Source organism: Oncorhynchus tshawytscha, linkage group LG24 (assembly GCF_018296145.1).
Source record: "Oncorhynchus tshawytscha isolate Ot180627B linkage group LG24, Otsh_v2.0, whole genome shotgun sequence".
Classification (NCBI taxonomy): Eukaryota; Metazoa; Chordata; class Actinopteri; order Salmoniformes; family Salmonidae; genus Oncorhynchus; species Oncorhynchus tshawytscha.
The window spans coordinates 1,205,208-1,224,439 of record NC_056452.1 but is presented as its reverse complement, the minus strand read 5'-3'; the positions used below and the strand labels follow the sequence as shown (position 1 = coordinate 1,224,439).

The 19,232-nt window shown below is 41.0% G+C and overlaps 1 protein-coding gene across 1 annotated transcript in view; it reads left to right on the top strand.

The window, feature by feature from the left end:
- Positions 1–18,826, top strand: part of LOC112223276 (phospholipid phosphatase 4-like) — a 62,700-nt gene extending 43,874 nt beyond the window's left edge. The window contains exons 3-6 of the mRNA XM_024386295.1: positions 1,435–1,498; positions 2,662–2,786; positions 13,539–13,709; positions 18,615–18,826. Of these exons, the coding sequence (XP_024242063.1) occupies positions 1,435–1,498; positions 2,662–2,786; positions 13,539–13,709; positions 18,615–18,826 (572 nt within the window). The remainder of the gene's footprint in view (positions 1–1,434; positions 1,499–2,661; positions 2,787–13,538; positions 13,710–18,614) is intronic.
- Positions 18,827–19,232: the final 406 nt, after the last annotated feature.

The following is a 19,232-nucleotide window of genomic DNA, read 5'->3' as shown; positions in this document are numbered from 1 at the left end:
TTTGTGTGAGATTGAGGGCATCTAGCTTAGATTGTAGGACTGCCGGGGTGTTAAGCATATCCCAGTTTAGGTCACCTAACAGTACGAACTCTGAAGCTAGATGGGGGGCGATCAATTCACATATATGATGTCCAGGGCACAGCTGGGGGCTGAAGGGGTCTATATCAAGCGGCAGCGGTGAGAGACTTTTTTCTGTACAGGTGGATTATTCAAAGTAGAAGCTCAAATTGTTTGGGCACAGGCTTGGATAGTATGACAGAACTCTGCAGGCTATCTCTGCAGTAGATTGCAACTCTGCCACCTTTGGTAGGACTATCTTGTCGGAAAATGTTGTAGTTGGGGATGGAAATTTTCACATTTTTGGTGGACTTCCTAAGCCAGGATTAACATACGGCTTGGACATCCAGTTTGGCGGAGCGTACGAAAGCAGTGAATAAAACAAACTCAGGAAGGAGGCTTCTGATGTTAACATGCATGAAGCCAAGGCTTTTACGGTTCCAGAAGTCAACAAATGAGAGCTCCTGGGGAATAGGAGTGGTGCTGAGGGCTGCAGGGCCTGGGTTAACCTCTACATCACCAGAGGAACAGACTAGGTCTAGGATAAGGGTATGGCTAAAGGCTATAAGAACTGGTCCGCTAGTGCATTCGGGATAGAGAGTAAAAGGAGCAGATTTCTGGGCGTGGAAGAATAGATTCAAGGCATAATGTACAGACAAGGGTATGGTAGGATGTGAGTACAGTGGAGGTAAACCTAGGCATTGAGTGACGATGAGAGAGGTTTTGTCTCTAGAGGCACCAGTTAAACCAGGTGAGGTCACCGCATCGGTGGGGGGTGGGACAAAAGGGATATCTAAGGCATGTTGGACAGGGCTGGGAGCTCTACAGTGAAATAAGACAAAAATAACTAACCAGAAATGCCTCAAGAGCAACTGTGATTTTTATTTTAACCTTTGTTTAATTAATTAGAAAAGTCTTAAGAACAAATTCTTATTTTAACCCAAACCCTATCATAACCCAAAATATAAGGCTGCATTACGCCATTGTTTATAACAAGAACATAAAACATGTATAGCTTCAAAATATGTTCAAAAACTGTCAACTTTACCTTCTACATGTCCCATCTGAGTAGGTTTATGTATTAGGCTAGGTCAAATGTAAGGTTAAGGAGTGGTTTCACATGTGGCTGGAGATTTTCCATTGACCTTGCTTTTTTGTCCAGGATTAGCCTTCATCTTTGTACATGAAAACATCTACATAATGTCTTAAGGACAGTAATGGGGTAAACCTACTTCTCCATCAAAAGCCTTATTAGTGCATCTTTTTTTGGCTTCAGACATACGCTAATATTTCACTTAAATAATATTAATAAAAAAACTTTTAAGAATCAGTGGGTATGAATCATTAATAAATAAATTGTTTTTCTCTGTCCTACAGCTGTCTCACTTGCTCTGGCTTTGAATGGAGTCTTCACAAACACTATCAAGTTGATAGTTGGCAGGTAAATAAATAATGCAATACACTAACTAGACTCAAACACTGTTTGGGAAAAGGTTTGATTATATGTCAAGCAGAGTACTGTACCTTATCTTGATTGATTGCATAACATTCAGTTATGCTGGGTGTCATTTTCAAAATGTAACTAAATGCCTTTTTCGTGTATTTGTCACGACTTCTGCGGAGAGGTCCTTGTTCGGGGCGGTGTCACCGGTCTTCTAGCCATCGCTGATCCATTTTTCATGTTCCATTTGTTTTGTCTTGTTTTCGCACACACCTGGTTTCAATTAACTAATTACATGTTGTATATTTTCCCTCTGTTTCCCCCCATGTCCTTGTCTGGAATTGTTTATTTGTAAGTACTCGTGCTATGTGTTACTGGTGCGCTATGTGTTTTGTACCCATGTGTTTGTTGTTTTGTATGCTAAAACGGCTCCAGCTACTCACCAAGTTCTGCTCTGCGTTTGACTTCCCTGCCACCAGTTTACGCACCCCTTACAGTATTGAAAGTTAACTTCAGTTGGCATAAGCAATAACAAACCTCTTTCTCTTCAGGATCCGACCCTTATTTTCAATTTTTGCCTAAAATTACAAAACCGAATCTAACTGCCTAAAGCTCAGGACCTGAAGCAAGGATAATGCATATTCTTGATACAATTTGAAAGGAAACACTTTGAAGTTTGTGGAAATGTGAAATTAATGTAGGAGAATATCACACATTAAATCTGGGTAAAAGATAAAAATGCATATTTTTTTAATCTTTGAAATGCAAGGGAAAGGTCACAATGTACTAATCAAGTTTAGGTGCAGTGTATGTGCAACGTTTTAGACTGATTCTATTAACCATTGCAATTCTGTTCAAAATGTTGTATCAATACTGCCCAAATTTGCCTAATTGGTTTATTTATATCCTTTCACAGTAAAAGCTACTGTAAATTGGACAGTGCAGTTAGATTAACAAGAATTTAAGCTTTCTTCCCATATCAGATACTGTATGTCTATGTCCTGGGAAATGTTCTTGTTATTTACAACGTCATGTTAATCACATTAGCCTACATTAGCGCAACTGTCACTTGGAGTGGGGTGGTTGGGGTGGGGGCACCGATCCCAAAGAGGTTTTTAATTAAGAAAGCGATTATTTAAGTGTATTTTTTCCATTCTCTACAGGCCCAGGCCAGACTACTATCAGCGCTGTTTCCCAGATGGACAGGTGAATATTAAGATGCTGTGCACCGGAGAACCACACCTAGTGTCAGAGGGACGCAAGAGTTTCCCCAGCAGCCACTCCTCCTGTGAGTACCAGTCAGTCACCAGCCACAACACTGAAACCTCTAAAATTAAGGTCCCCATATTTGATTTTTAAATTCAATTCAGTCTGGTATGAGAACAGTAGCCCCATCCTGCAAAATCAGAGTGTCTGCCGAAAGCTGAGTATCTTGGCTATTGATCTGTGCCTTAAATTCTTTGGTGTGACTTACGAGCATATACGGGGCATAAAAATGTATAACTAGATTCCGGTTGCACAGCATAAAATTGCACAGCATAAATGAAATAAACCCAGAATAGGTTGATTTCACACCGAAGCCGGGACTCCACAGATCACGAGGATGTCTTATTTGCCTGCCTGTAACCTACCATTATTGATCTCTAGCCCCGAAAGTTCAAATGTTTATTTTACACGTTTTCACCAAACGGCAAACATCTTACAAGGTAAGCTTAGATTTAGTCTATGTTTGAGCTATAGCTACATGGGGGTAGAAAATTAATCCTTAGCTTAGTAGGAACAAATCGCAATGATCCTATTGCAATGTTATCTGATTATGTATAACTTGATGAAAACGTCCTGTGATCACACCTGACAGCACTTACTAAAACATCTGCCAATTTCTAGTTGTTAGGTCTATCAATACCATTTTTTCTGATATTGTTCACATGTTGTGGAAGCCATCTGAAGTGTTTCCAGCTCTAGGCATTAATAATTCACAATAATTCACTTACAGCTTGTCAATTGAAAGATTACTTTCAAAATAAAAAAAATAAACATTTTTTTATTTTGTGTGTGTTTGATCGTGTGTGTTCTGAACTATGTACCTCCTCGCTTCTGATAATTTCTTCCTAATTTCCCAGATGTCTTCTTTCCAAATATATCACGTTTCGGAATGTCAGAATCATGTAACTACACATGAATAGCAATTACTTTTAGGTTTTTATTTTTAGCTGGAAATCAACATTTTGACATTACATTTAAGTTAATCAGTATGTTTTAGGGATCAGCTTGAGCCAGTCGAGGCACAATCTTGATTAGGGCTGTGGTGGTCATTTAATTTTGTCAGACGATTATTGTCATGCAAAATACTAAGGGTCTCCTGGTAATTGAATACACGTTTATCTTCTCCAGTTGTCAACGCATATACATGCCGCTGATACAGGTCTTTGCAACATATACATTTTAAAAAGTCTAAATAGATCAATTTAATACACCATCACAATAAATCCACTATGTATTTTAGGCAGGTCTAAAGAAACACAATATGAAGAAAATTTATTTTAAAAGAACAGAATATGAGGTGGCCTACATTCTGTTTTCTGGCTATGTGCCATGCCATAAGCTGTAGGCTTGTTCATTTAGATATGGCTATTTTTTATTTATTTTTTATTTAAAAAAATGTAACCTTCTACTTAACTAGGCAAATCAATTAAGAACCAATTCTTATTTACATGGTACCATCTCAATTGTTGAGGTATGATGTTTTTACACAGCTGCAACTTCATTTGGTCGCTATAAGACTATGCTGTCTTTGCTTTTGATGAATTCTCACCACTGAAAAACTTGATGCAGAATTTTGCTGGATATATTTCCTTATAGTGCACTTCTTTTGACCAGAGCCCATAGGGGCCCAGCTAGCAAAGTGGACTCGGCCCAATCGCGGCCCTATTCTGGTTTGCTGGACCTGATTTAAATCAGCCAGAGACCGGTTGCCGGGCTCAGCTCAATATATTTAATGACTGCCCAGATTTTATGTAACTAGGCTAGTCAGTTAAGAACAAATTATTATTTACAATGACAGCCTACCACGGAACAGTGGGTTAACTTCCTTATTCAGGGACAGAACGTAATTTTACCTTGTCAGCTTGGGATTCAATCCAGCAACCTTTTGGTTACTGGCCAAACACTCTAACCACTAGGTTACCTGTCACCCCAGTACAATCAGTACACTGCCGGTGTCGTGTCAGAATCCTACCAGAAGTGGCCTGATGCAAATTCGTATTAATATTACCCATAGTGTTCAATTCAGTTGCATTATACTATTTCAAAATACAAACAATGAACAAGTAGACATTTACTCATAGCTTAGAATTGTATGTTATTATTTTAACAGGAATTGTATTATATATATATATATATTTTTTTTAAATCACATAGGGAAGAGTCCACATAAACAACATCAACTACAGTCTCCTGCTGCAGCATGGCCTGTGACTAAAACTGGCTTGTCACTAAAATAGCCTTTCACTACAACCAATACCATTTTGGCCAGTTTTATGGTAAAGAGAGGAAGTGTATAATGTGCATGGCCTTTAAGTGATGACTGAATACTATCTCAGGGATTCCTTTTGAAAACTTCTTAGGTACAATAATTTTTTGTTGTTATAAGACTGATGTCAGAGTTTGAACATGCAACCTCTGATGGTTGTAGTGAAGTATCATGTGAAAAAATATCACAGTAATTGTCTTATCCACAACATGTCCAGTCAGTGAATATAAGGAAATAGGGTGCCATAGTTGGCATTGATCCTAACTAGAAGCATTCACAGGATTATTAGATAATTGGAGAGGAAAAAACCTTCCATTTCATTAGGCTTTCATTAGACATACCCAAACTGGACATTACCCAACTCGCTAATGACCATCAAGTTGCCAATGACCTGCTCCTCAGGGCTCTATTGTTCATCTAACCACTCTGACATCAATACAAATTCAATCGAAAATCACATCAAACACATCATCAAAACAGTATCTTGCTTTTAAAACTTACGTCACTGTGATTGATCAATTTGAAGAAAGATGTTCAACAACAGGTTGAAACTGAGTGGAAGCCATGGTAATTGTGGATGCATATGGATAAGCCTAATACAACGAAATTTATAGCACTTTCTAAGGTGATGATTGATTCAAAACACCCATAATGGAATTAAAACTGAATTAAAATAAGGATTGTGCCGTTATACAATACATAGCTTCCCGCTTTATTACACATGGCAGAATAAAAATAAAAGGATTTAAGATGTCTTTGGTACATAATTGGTCTATTCTATACTCCAAAATTAAACACATTCTAGTAATCACTATATATCTTATATCCAACTTCTTTGAAGCTGAGACAGACAGGGCAGACATTTTCAACACTGAGACCGTGGCCCCCAGTGTCCAGCAAAAATTGAATTGTATGTTTATTTACTAAAATATCAATAAGGGGGTTTGGGGTAGACAAAGGTGGTCCATTTTAGCATATTACAGATTCCTTCTGTTCTTCATTGTTTTCTTCATTAGTTTCTGCCTCATTCTATGGATGGTAGCACACTCGTCCACATCCTCTTCCAAATGGGTTGTTCGCCTGCACACCCACAGGCGGGGACGGCCACTCTCATTGGACTTTTCCGGATCCAGGACAGTGCCTTGAAAGATGCCCTGCCTTCCCACAGTTGTAATAGCTCCAGTCTCTTCCTCCGTCAGCTCCAGGGTCCACTCCAGGACAGTGATGCACTACCTTCCCACAGTTGTAGCAACTCCAGTCTCTCACTCTGTCAGCTCCAGCAGCTGTCACCATTTTCTCTATGTCCTTTTCCTCCTCCAGAGAAGAAGTCCAGCTGTACCTTCTTTAGTGTCTTTCCATCCTTACTTTCCTTTCCTTCAACTGTCTTTCCGCATGAGTGATATATGGCTTTACATCAGACAGTGGTTTTGTTTCCCATGCAAATACAAGTTGTTGTTTTACAGCTGTCTTCAGAGCTTGTCTCTTCTTTTTCACCTTCTTCCTCTCTCTTCTCTGGTTCCACTTGCTTTAGCATCTTACAGATTTATCTTTTGCATTTTCTGCTTTCTCTCTCCCACTTTCTGAAATCGTCCCACTTCACTTTTCTTGTGTTTTCTTTCAAGTTGGCCTCTCACAGACTCACCTACCATTTTTCACCTACACTACACGACCCTTTTGGTTTCTAGCAAAGATCCCTCATCCTACTCTTACTATTTCCCTTTTCCATACTCAAACCCTTTTATACAAACTCTTTAGAAAAACAATTTGCTGCTTAAAATGTCATCCCACACTCAACTCTCACACTGGGGCTAAACCCCTGTTCAGTTAATTAGTCAAACACACAATACTCTCATTCACTTAGTACTATTCCCAAACACACTCAGTAATCCCCCTTATTACTTGTTGTTACCTCCTATGCATACATATGTGTCTTCTGTGGTAACTCTATAGTCTCCATAGTCACCATAGTCTCCACTGAGCATCAATAGTCCCAATAGCATCCCTAGTCCCTATAGATATAGCATCTATAGTCCCTCAGCATCTACAGTCCCTCTGAATCCATAGTATAATAGTTTATATAGTTATAAATGCTATGGTCTCCATACACTCTATAGTCTTGCTGCTTCTTCTAAATAAATGTCAAAAATAGCACCTCATGCTATTACCAGACCACGTAGACATGTCTCATATAAATGCCTACAGACAACTGTCAGTGGGGTCACTCCTTCCCTCACTCTAGCCTTCTCCAAAGACTAGTTCTAGCCTTCTTCTAGATCTTTTTGTTCAATTTATTGGTTTTACAATTTTTTATTTATTATTATATTTTATATATTATATTATATTTACTTATTGAAATTCAGTAGCTGTTTCACTCAGAGGTTTACAGATCAGGTATCTTCCCCCGGGCAGCTCACAGTAAAATAATAATCTGAGCGGTTCCACATCGTCTTTGGTCAGACAGGAATTTCCCTTTTGCATGCCTTCACACGGAATGCACCATCGGTGTTCCCTCACAGAACTTCACTGGGATGCTCCACAAGTGGAATCCCTGATACCTTCATGACGCCAAGATTCTAGAGGAAATTCAACACCAAGGACACCTGAAGTCAATATTAAATGAATCACTCTATTTTGTCAGCAAGCTGAAAGGTTCCAACAAGCGTGATGCACTATAGTGAACGTCACCAGCTATCTCTGTGCGTTCCCTTCAGTTCTCTTATATACTACTTACACAGAAATATTTGCATGACTTATATTACTCATCATTAACGTTGGATCCTGCATGTGACTGACCAATACCTCACAAAGGCTTCCTCTCTCCAAGTTGAGACTTTAAAACTGAGATACCTCGGTTCTAAAGCAATGTTCTGGGCGTACTGCCAAGTTGCTTATCAGTGATATTGAGAATTCCTCCATACACGATCAGTCAGTCACCTGCATGAACCATCTAAGTGGTTATTAAGAAAGGTAGCATTGATTTGATACACAAAGCATTGATTTGAAACAAACAGAAAAAATGTCCCTCAGTACTTTACACCCTACAGAAAAGACAGTGGTGGAGGTGTTGCTGTCAATATTCAGAACCACATTCCTGTAAAGATTAGAGATTATCTTGTGTTAAATACTGTTCAAGTAATATCTCTACAAGTTCATCTGCCTCACCTAAAGCCCATAATTCTGGGAAGCTGCTATAGATCCCCAAGTGCTAACAGTCAGTATCTGTATAATGTGTAAAATGCTTGAACATTTATGAGATATCAACAGAGAGGTATAATTTCTGAGGATTTAAATATTGACCGACTTCCATCAAGCTGCCCACTCAAGAAAAAGCTTCAGACTGTTACCAGTGCCTGTACCCTGGTTCAGGTTATCAGTCAATCTCCCAGGGTAGTTGCAAACAGCACAGGAATTAAATCATCAACATGTATTGATCATATATGTACTAAAATGCTGCAGAAATCCATTGGATGTAGTGAACAAAATATAAACTTAGCGAAAAGAGAAACGTCTTCTCACTCTCACCTGTGTTTATTTTCAGCAAACTTCACGTGTAAATATTTGCATGAACATAACAAGATTCAACAACTGAGACATAAACTGAACAAGTTCCACAGACGTGACTAACAGAAATTGAATAATGTGTCCCAGAACAAAGGGGGGTTGGGGGGGTAAACATCAAAAGTAACAGTCAGTATCTGGTGTTGCCACCAGCTGCATTAAGTACTGCAGTGCACTCCTCTTCATGGACTGCACCAGATTTGCCAGTTCAAGCTGTGAGATGTTACCCCACTCTTCCACCACGGCACCTGCAAGTTCCCGGATATTTATGGGATGGGGGGGGGTGGCCCTAGCCCTAGCCCTAGCCCTAGCCCTCACCCGACGATCCAACAGGTCCCAGATGTGCTCAATTGAGATCCAGGCTCATCGCTGGCCATGGCAGAACGCTGACATACCTGTCTTGCAGGAAACCACTCACAGAATGAGCAGTATGGCTGGTGGCATTGTCATGCTGTGGAGGGTCATGTCTGGATGAGCCTGCAGGAAGGGTACCACATGAGGGAGGAGGATGTCTTCCCTGTAACGCACAGCATTGAGATGGCCTGCAATGACAACAAGCTCAGTCCGATGATGCTGTGACACACTGCCCCAGACCATGACGGACCATCCACCACCAAATCGATCCCGCTCCAGAGTACAGTGTAATGCTCATTCCTACAACCCCTCAGTCCAGCTTCTCTCTTTCTATTGCAGACAGTCTGAGCACTGATGGATTGTGCATTCCTGGTGTAACTCAGGCAGTTGTTGTTGCCATCCTGTCCCGCAGGTGTGATGTTCGGCTGTAACAATCCTGTATAGGTGTCATTACACATGGTCTGCCACTGCGAGGACGATCAGCTGTCCATCTTGTCTCCTTTTAGCGCTGTCTTAGGCGTCTCACAGTACAGATATTGCAATTTATTACCCTGGCCACATTTGCAGTCCTCATGCCTCCTTGCAGCATGCCTAAGGTACGTTCACACAGATGAATGAGCAGGGACCCTGGGGATCTTTATTTTGGTGTTATCCAGAGTCAGTAGAAAGGCCTCTTTAGAGTCTTAAGTTTTCATAACTGTGGCCTACCGTCTGTAAGCTGTTAGTGTCTTAATGACCGTTCCACAGGTGTATGTTCATTAACCTCTCTGGGATATGTGGGACGCTAGCGCCAAATTAAAATAAATTACTATAAAAATCAAACTTTCATTAAATCACACATGCAAGATAGCAAATTAAAGCTACACTCGTTGTGAATCCAGCCAACATGTCAGATTTCAAAAAGGTTTTTCGGCGAAAGCAAACGATGCTATTATCTAAGGATAGCACCATAGTAAACAGAGATAAACCATATTTCAACCCTGTGGACGCAGAAATAAAAATATAATTAATGCCTTAAGTGGCCTCTCCAACATAATCCAGGTAGAATCAGGAATTCCCCAGGGCAGCTATCAGGCCACTTACTTTTTAACCTCTAGCGATGAGCAATCCCGTATCCGGGAGCGTAATCATAGCCTCAAGTGCATTACCATAACGCAACGTTTCCTATTCATGAAAATCGCAAATGAAATGAATATATTGAAACACAAGCTTAGCCTTTTGTTAACAACACTGTCATCTCATATTTTCAAAATATGCGTTACAGCCAACGCTAGACAAGCATTTGTGTAAGTTTAGCATGGCACAATGCTAGGCTGTGCTGGCAGCAGGCAACATTTTCACAAAAATAAGAAAAGCAACCAAATTAAATAATTTAAGAACTTCAGATGCTTTCACTCAGGAGACTCCCAGTTAGATAGCAAATGTTCCTTTTTTCCAAAAATAATATTTTCGGAGGAGAAAAACGCCACGTTTGTTCATCCTGCTTGGCTGAGAAATCGACCGAAAATACTTCAACTATAACGCCAAACATTTTCCAAAATTTGCTCCATAATATCGACAGAAACACGGCAAACGTTGTTTAGGATCCATCCTCAAAGTGTTTTTAACATATGCATTCAATAATATATCCGTGGAGGCAGTTGGTTTCTCATAAGAAACTATTGGAAAAATGGCTACCTCAGTATTTTACGCAACGTTTTCTCCGGGAGACACCATGCGTCCACTCGCCCTATATGGTCTCTTACAGCCATTCTCCAATGGAAATGCCTAAAAAGACGTCACAATGCTGCAGACACCTTGGGGAAAACGTGAAAAACGTAAGCTGACTCCTAGCTCCTTCACAGCCATATACGGAGTCATTGGCATGAGGCTGTTTCAAAAAAATGCAGCATTTCCTGATTGGATCTTTATCTGGGTTTCACCTGTAACATCAGTTCTGTGGCACTCACAGACAATATCTTTGCAGTTTTGGAAACGTCAGTGTTTTCTTTCCAAAGCTGTCAATTATATGCATAGTCGAGCATCTTTTCGTGACAAAATATCTTGTTTAAAACGGGAACGTTTTCCATCCCAAAATTAAAATAGCGCCCCCTATATCCAAGAGGTTAAAATCATTACAAACAACATGTCACTGGCATTGAGTAAAGCCTATGTATGGGGATGACTCGCCACTATACACGTAAGCTACCACTGAAATGACTGCTGCAGTTAGTTTCAGAATGAGTGGCAAAGGAATAAGTTAGTCTTAAATATTTAAACATCTAACAGTGCTGTATTTGGGACATATCATTCACTCAACCCTAAACCTCAACTAAATCTTGTAATAAATAATGTGGAAATTGAGCATGTTGAGATGACTAAACTGCTTGGAGTAACCCTGGATTGTAAACTGTCATTGTAAAAATATATTGACACAACAGTAGCTAAAATAGGGAGAAGTCTGTCCATAATAAAGAGCTGTTCTACTTTCTTAACAGCACCTATCAACAAGGCAGGCCCTCTACAGGCTCTAGTTTTGTCGCGCCTGGACTACTGTTCAGTCGTGTGGTCAGGTGCCACAAAGAGGGACTTAGGATAATTGGAATTGGCCCAGAACAGGGCAAGCACGGCTGGCCCTTGGATGTACACATAGAGCAAACATATGCATGGCTCAAAATAGAGGGGAGTTTGACTTCATCACATTTTGTATTTGTGAGAGGACATCTTGAAAGCACAGAGCTGTCTATTTAAATGACTAGCACACAGCACAGACATCCATGCAAACCCCACAAGACATGCCACCAGAGGTCTCTTCACAGTCCCCAAGTCCAGACCAGACTATGGGAGGCGCACAGTACTAAATAGAGCAATGACTACATGGAACTCTATTCCACATCAGGTAACTGATGCAAGCAGTATAATATGATTTAAAAAACAGATAAAATACACCTTATTCAATAGCGGGGACTTTGAAGAAACACAAACATAGACACATGCATACACACACATGATAACATACACACTACACACACATGGATTGTGTGTTGTCGTGGAATATAGTGTGTTGTGAATTCTGGAATAAATGTAATGTTTTTAAATTGTATAGACTACCGGTCAAAAGTTTTAGAACACCTGCTCATTCAAGGGTATCTCTTTATTTGTACTATTTTCTACACTGTATAATAATAGTGAAGTCATCAAAACACCGAAATTACACATATGGAATCATGTAGTAACCAAAAAAGTGTTCTTGTAGTAACCAAAAAGATATTTTATGTTTGAGATTCTTCAAATCGCCACCCCTTGCCCTGATGACAGCTTTGCACACTCTTGACATTCTTCTCAACCAGCTTCACATGGAATGGTTTTCCAACAATCTTGAAGGAGTTCCCACATTATGCTGAGCATTTTTGGCTGCTTTTTCTTCACTCTGTGGTCCAATTCATCCCAAATGATCTCAATTGGGTTGAGATTGGGTGATTGTGGAGGCCAAGTCATCTGATGCAGCTCTCCATCACGCTCCTTTTTGGTCAAATAGCCCTTACACAACCTGGAGGTGTGTTTTGGGTCATCCTGTTGAAAAACAAATGATAGTCCCACTAAACCCAAACCAGATGGGATGGAGTATCGCTACCTCATCCTCCACACGGTGGGTAATACACATGTAGAGATCATCCGTTCACCCACAATGCGTCTCACAAAGCCACGGTTGGAGCCAAATATCTCCATTGGTCATGTTTCTTGGCCCAAGCACGTCTCTTCTTCTTATTGGTGTCCTTTAGTAGTGGTTTCTTTGCAGCAATTCAACCTCGAAGGCCTGATTCACGCAGTTTCCTCTGAACAGTTGATGTTGATGTGTCTGTTACTAAACTATGTGAAGCATTTTAATTGGGCTGCCATTTCTGAGGTGCAGTTGACTGTAATGAACGTATCCTCTACAGCAGGGGACATTTTGGGTCTGCCATTCCTTTAGCGGTCCTCATGAGAACTAGTTTTATCATAGCAGTTGATGGTTCGACTGTACTTTGAAGAAACTTTCAAAGTTCTTGAAATTTTCCGTATTGACTGACCTTCATGTCATAAAGTAATGATGGACTGTCATTTCTCTATGTTTATTTTAGCTGTTCTTGCCATAATATGGACTTGATCTTTCACCAAATTAGGGCTATCTTCTGTACACTTCCCCTACCTTATCACAACACAACTGATTGGCTCAAATGCATAAAGAAGGAAAGAAATTCCACAATTGAACTTTTAAGAAAGCACACCTGTTAATTGAAATGCATTCCAGGTGACTACCTCATGAAGCTATTTGAGAGAATGCCAAGCGTTTGCAAAGTTGTCATCAAGGCAAAGGGTGGCAATTTGAAGAATATCAAATATAAAAACACTTTTTTTCATTGCTACATGCTTCTATATGTGTTATTTCATGCCTCTTGATGCCTTCACTATTATTATACAATGTAGAAAACAGTAAAAATAAAGAAAAATCCTTAAATGAGTAGGTTTTACGAAGCACTTATACATTGCACATCACATAAAGCGGGGCCTCCAAGGTTATGATATAATTAAAAGAGGAAGAAGTTTTTGTCTCTCCCTCTTTCCCCCATCCCTCAGTTGCGTTCTCTGGCTTGGGCTTCACCTCCTTCTATCTGGCTGGAAAGCTGCAGTGCTTCACAGACGGGGGCCGCGGGTGCAGCTGGCGTCTGTGTGCCATGTTGCTGCCTCTCTACAGCGCTTTGATGATCGCCCTGTCCCGCACCTGCGACTACAAACACCACTGGCAAGGTCAGTTATGGCCACATCCAAATAAATCAGCAGATATGCCATTTAGGTCTAGGAGTTTTTTCTGACCACATGACTTAATGGCTGTTCAATTCAGCTACCTGTATTATCATACATGCAGAAATTAATTTGGTCTTCACCAGGGTTGCAACATTCTGGTAATTTTCCCCAAATTCCCTGGTTTTCCAGAAATCCTGGTTGGAGGATCCGTGGACCTCCTGCATATTCTTTGTTAATTCTAGGAATCTTTGAACTAGGATTTCTGGAAAACCGGGGAATTGCAAACCTATCATCACGATGTACATAGAAAACATTAAAAAAACAATCCCCATGAATGTAGACCTATATAAAATGTGTATTGTGTGACATCAAAGTCGTATTTATTATAATCCTCAATGTTTCATCTTTTCAGGACACATCGACTTTAGGGATTTTCCTCACCCAGACAACAATAAATGTGCAAAACTAGGCATTTAGCAGAAGGGATGGGGGTAACTTCTTGTAGCCCGTAGTGCTCAAGTTTAAAATGTCTGTCAGTCAGTCACTTCTATGAAGTGGAGAACCAGATTTCTGATGTCATGTATAGCATGTTACTGTCCAGCCACTGCATTTCAATTTTGGCACCTATTCAATGACAACATGCTACTTCAACCCTTATATGGGATAACAGCGGCTGCGATTGGAAAGTTTTATGGTCTATATGATGGAGTTCAGACTTCTTTTGAAATGTTTAAACCGTGTGTAGTCTTAACATTCTGTGGCATGGAAAATCGTGGCAAGGAAAATCGCCATTCCACTCTCTGCATCACAGAGACTACAGGTATCCTCACCTCGGGACCTTATACACACCTGCTAAGATTATTAGCCCTATGTGGGCACGCAGGTCGATCTCATCCATCCTTTTCCAGTTGTCTCCATATTTACAGAAACCCTCCAAATTTGTTATCTCCAGGATGATTTTTTTGATGGCTGGTGTGATGAATGTTGAGGCGATGTCCTGGATATGGGCAACTGCATGTATTGTGGGCCCTGGGGTCATCCTTATGACATTTTTTACTGCTATCCTGCCCTGGTTGTCATATGGTGACAAGGACCATGTTATTTTGCTGTTCTTTGACAAAAATGTCTCTCTTTCAGCTTGGGGTATTTCTTCTTCATCATCTGAAGATGATGCATCGTGCTCTGGGTTGTAATTCTTCCCCATCTTCTTGAGATACCTCCTCCTCTTCTAAATCATTGTTATCTTGTTCCTCCTGGACATCTGATAAAATCTGATCTACGACCTGTTTGGCACTGAAACGTGCAATCATGGATTCAGCAATGAGAGAACTGGGGGGACTGTCATCTGCAGCACCTTTATAGCCTCCGACTGCATTCCCCATAAAAACAATGCTTTCAAGAAATGTTTATTTTGTCTGAAATTTTGTTTATTTTGTCTGAGAACTTTAGTCGTGTGGCTTCGTGGAGAGGAGATGCTGTACATGCACAAAAAAGTTTTAGTTTTGTCTGAGTTCAATCACTAGCACAAATAATGTGTGTGTGTGTGTCTGTGTGTGTGTGTGTTTCTGTGTGGTTTTTGTGGTGTGTAAATGATTTTAATACTACTGCCAGGTCAAAAATGATCCTAGGACAATCTTTGTACCCTGGTGGTGTAACAGCTTTCATGAAAATATGAAGAAAGGCGATGCTTCACTTTTTCTAATGTTGTGGTCATTCCAGGAAAGTCATCAAATGAGTAAAAGTATGTGAGTAAAAGTATAACCATTTCTGTATGGACCTCGCTGTGTGCAGGGGCATTGTCATGCTGAAACAGGAAAGGGCCTTCCCCAAACTGTTGCCACCAAGTTGGAAGCACAGAATTGTCTAGAATGTCATTGTATGCTGTAGCGTTAAGACTTCCCTTCACTGGAACGAAGGGGCCTAGCCCGAACCATGAAAAACAGCCACAGACTATTATTCCAACTCCACCAAGTTTTACAGTTGGCACTATGTATTTGTGGCATTCAGAGGGTGAATGGACAAGACAAAAAATATTTAAGTACCTTCTAAAGGGCTATGGTATTAGGTGCACCATTTTAAGTGTGTCAAGAACAGCAACGCTGCTGGGTTTTTCACACTCAACAAGAATGTATCAAGAATGGTCCACTATCCAAAGGACATCCAGCCAACTTGACACAATTGTGGGAAGCATGGAAGTCAACATGGGCCAGCATCCCTGTGGAACTCTTTCGACACCTTAAAGAGTCCATGCCATGACAAATGGAGGCAGTTCTGAGGACAAAAGGGGGTGCAACACAATATTAAGGTGTTCCTAATGTTTTGTACACTGTTTACACATTTTATTGGTCACATACACATGGTTAGCAGATGTTAATGCGAGTGTAGCATCATGCTTGTGCTTCTAGTTCCGACCATGCAGTAATATCTAACAAGTAATCTAACAATTTCTCAACAACTGCCTGTTACACAAGTTTAAACGAATTAATAAGAATATGCACATATAAATATATGTATGAGCGATGGCCGAACGGCATAGGCAAGATGCAGTAGATGGTATATAGAGTACAGTATATACATAATATAAAGTGGCATTGTTTAAAGTGACTAGTGATACATTTATTACATCCAATTTTTAATTATTAAAGTGGCTACAGATTTGAATCAGTATGTTGGCAGCAGCCACTCAATTTTAGTGATGGCTGTTTAAACAGTCTGATGGCCTTGAGATAGAAGCTGTTTTTCAGTCTCTCGGTCCCAGCTTTGATGCACCTGTACTGACCTCACCTTCTGGATGATAGCGGGGTGAACAGGCAGTGGCTCGGGTGGTTTTGTCCTTGATTATATTTTTGGCCTTCCTGTGACATTGGGTGGTGAAGGTGGGCAGGTAGTTTGTGCCCTGTGATGCGTTGTGCAGACCTCACTACCCTCTGGAGATCCTTAAGGTTGTGGGCCAGAGCAGTTGCCGTACCAGGTGGTGATACAGCTCGACAGGATGCTCTCGATTGTGCACCTGTAAAAGTTTGAGTGTTTATTGTTGTGCCTTCTTCACCATGCTGTCTGTGTGGGTGGACCATTTCAGTTTGTCCGTGATGTGTACGCCTAGGAACTTAAACTTTCCACCTTCTCAACTACTGTCCCGTCGATGTGGACAGGGGGGTGCTCCCTCTGCTGTTTCCTGAAGTCCACGATCATCTCATTTGTTTTGTTGATGTTGAGTGTGAGGTTATTTTCCTGACACCACACTCCGAGGGCCCTCACCTCCTCCCTGTAGGCCGTCTCGTCGTTGTTGGTAATCAAGCCTACCACTGTAGTGTCATCTGCAAACTTGATGATTGAGTTGGAGGCGTGCATGGCCACGCAGTCATGGGTGAACAGGGAGTACAGGAAAGGGCTGAGAACACACCCTAGTGGGGCCCCAGTGTTGAGGATCAGTGGGGTGGAGATGTTGTTTCCTACCCTCACCACCGGGGGCATCCCGTCAGAAAGTCCAGGACCTAGTTGCACAGGGCCTCGAGCTTAATGACGGGTTTGGAGGGTATTAAATGCTGAGCTGTGGTCGATGAACAGCGTTCTTACATAGGTATTCCTCTTGTCCAGATGGGTTAGGGCAGTGTGATTGCGTAGTCTGTGGACCTATTGGGGCGGTAAGCTAATTTATTTCCTCCAGCAGGACAGATAAATGTTTCCAAAATCTTTGAGTCTAGATCAGCCGGTCCAACTACTGCACAAGCTAGTCATTCTCTCTACAACACTTTTGCCTTTTTTTCAGATCATTGATCATGAGAAGGCAATGATTTAGCATGTTATAGGGTTGTGGTCACTGTGAGGTGACATGTTCTCAGCTATGGTGACAAAGTGACAGATATGGTTTGTCCAAACCAGGGACATGTTGAGACTCAGCCAGCACAATGTCAGACCAACATCAGCCCAATATTAGCCCAACGTTCACAAGACCTGAAACAAATTGTTACCCTGCACCAATCCAACATGTTATTCTCACAGAGAAAACTCAAACCCTTCCACTTGTTTTTCCTATCTGTCTACCTGCAAGACTCTAGGAATACCTCCCTGAAGTCTGTTTTTGAGCATTTGCAAATGCCTCACGTGTTTCACCTCCATGACCATGCCACCACCGTTTTACCTAGCTACTGATAAACTAAATTATCTGACATTTCTAATATAGCCAGCCCCAGCAGTGACGTCAGCCCAACATTCACGAAAGCTGTACGGCCTAGTGCAGTCAAAAACATGATTTTCCCGTGGTTTTATATATATTTCCATACTTTGAGGTTGGAATTATACTGTGAAATTGTGAAAATGCCCTTTTAGTGCTGTTTGAAAAGACTGCCTGAAATTTCTGCCTGTTTTGGTGGGATGGAGTTTTGGTTTTCCTGCTTGAGAAAAATGCTCTTCGCTAAAAGCCGTTTTTGTTTATATTTGACTGTTTTTTAAATAAAATCAACTTAAGGTGCTTACTGAGAAATTATTTGATATTGAGAAAAAAACGGCTGCATTGGACCTTGAAACAAACTGCTCCCAGCACCTATCTAGACCAAACTCAAAGGCTGACCTTTCCTCTTGTTTTCATATCTGTCTACCTGCAATACCTCTCTGAAGTCTGTTGTTGGGCTATAACTAATTCAACATGAGTGTACCACTATTTTTATTAGCTATTTATAATCTAAATTAACTGACATTTCCAATATCACCAATAATGAAGTAACATATCAATAATTAATGCACTGTATAAATAACTAAGTACTCAAGTTAATTTCCTATTGTAGATTTCTGAGATATACTGTAGGTAAGTTAGACCCAAGCAAGAGTGTGGAACTAATAATACCACTGTCTGCCAAGTGGCATATATTATATCTACAGTATTAATATATTATTACTATTATTCCCTAGATGCCTTTGTTGGAGGGGTGATCGGCCTGCTTTTTGCCTACATCTCCTACCGACAGCACTACCCTCCGTTCCTGCACATGGACTGCCACCTGCCTTATGCCAGTCTGGACAAAGCCCCCCACCTCATTTCTGCCCAGGGCGATCCTCGGGTCCTGCCCACTGAGAATGCCACCAGCCTGCCTCTGAAGGGAATGACGGAGGGGCCTGTATGACTCCTGCCCACCCCTACCTCCAGACACAGTCTCTAACCCCACCCTCACCCCAGGACCACCCAACCCGCTCCCCCTCTCACTAACTGTAGATGACTAGCTAGCACTTACATATACCAGTGGACAGTGCTGTACCCCCCCCTCCCTCTCTGTCTTTCTCCCTGTCTCTCACCTCCCTCCATCCTCACCCTTTGTTTGTTTTGCCTGCCGGAATCAGCACCCTTTCAGTGGTCTTTATTTAGAGAGGCTGTGTATGTATGGCATCTGGGAATATAGGACAACACTGCTGGAGCAAAAAGGCAAAGCCCTAACCCAACATTAAACTGCTAGGATGTTCATTACAAGTTGTTGCTCTACATTTTATTTACTGCTCACTTTAGTAGAATGGAGTTAGCTGGTATAGCGGTTG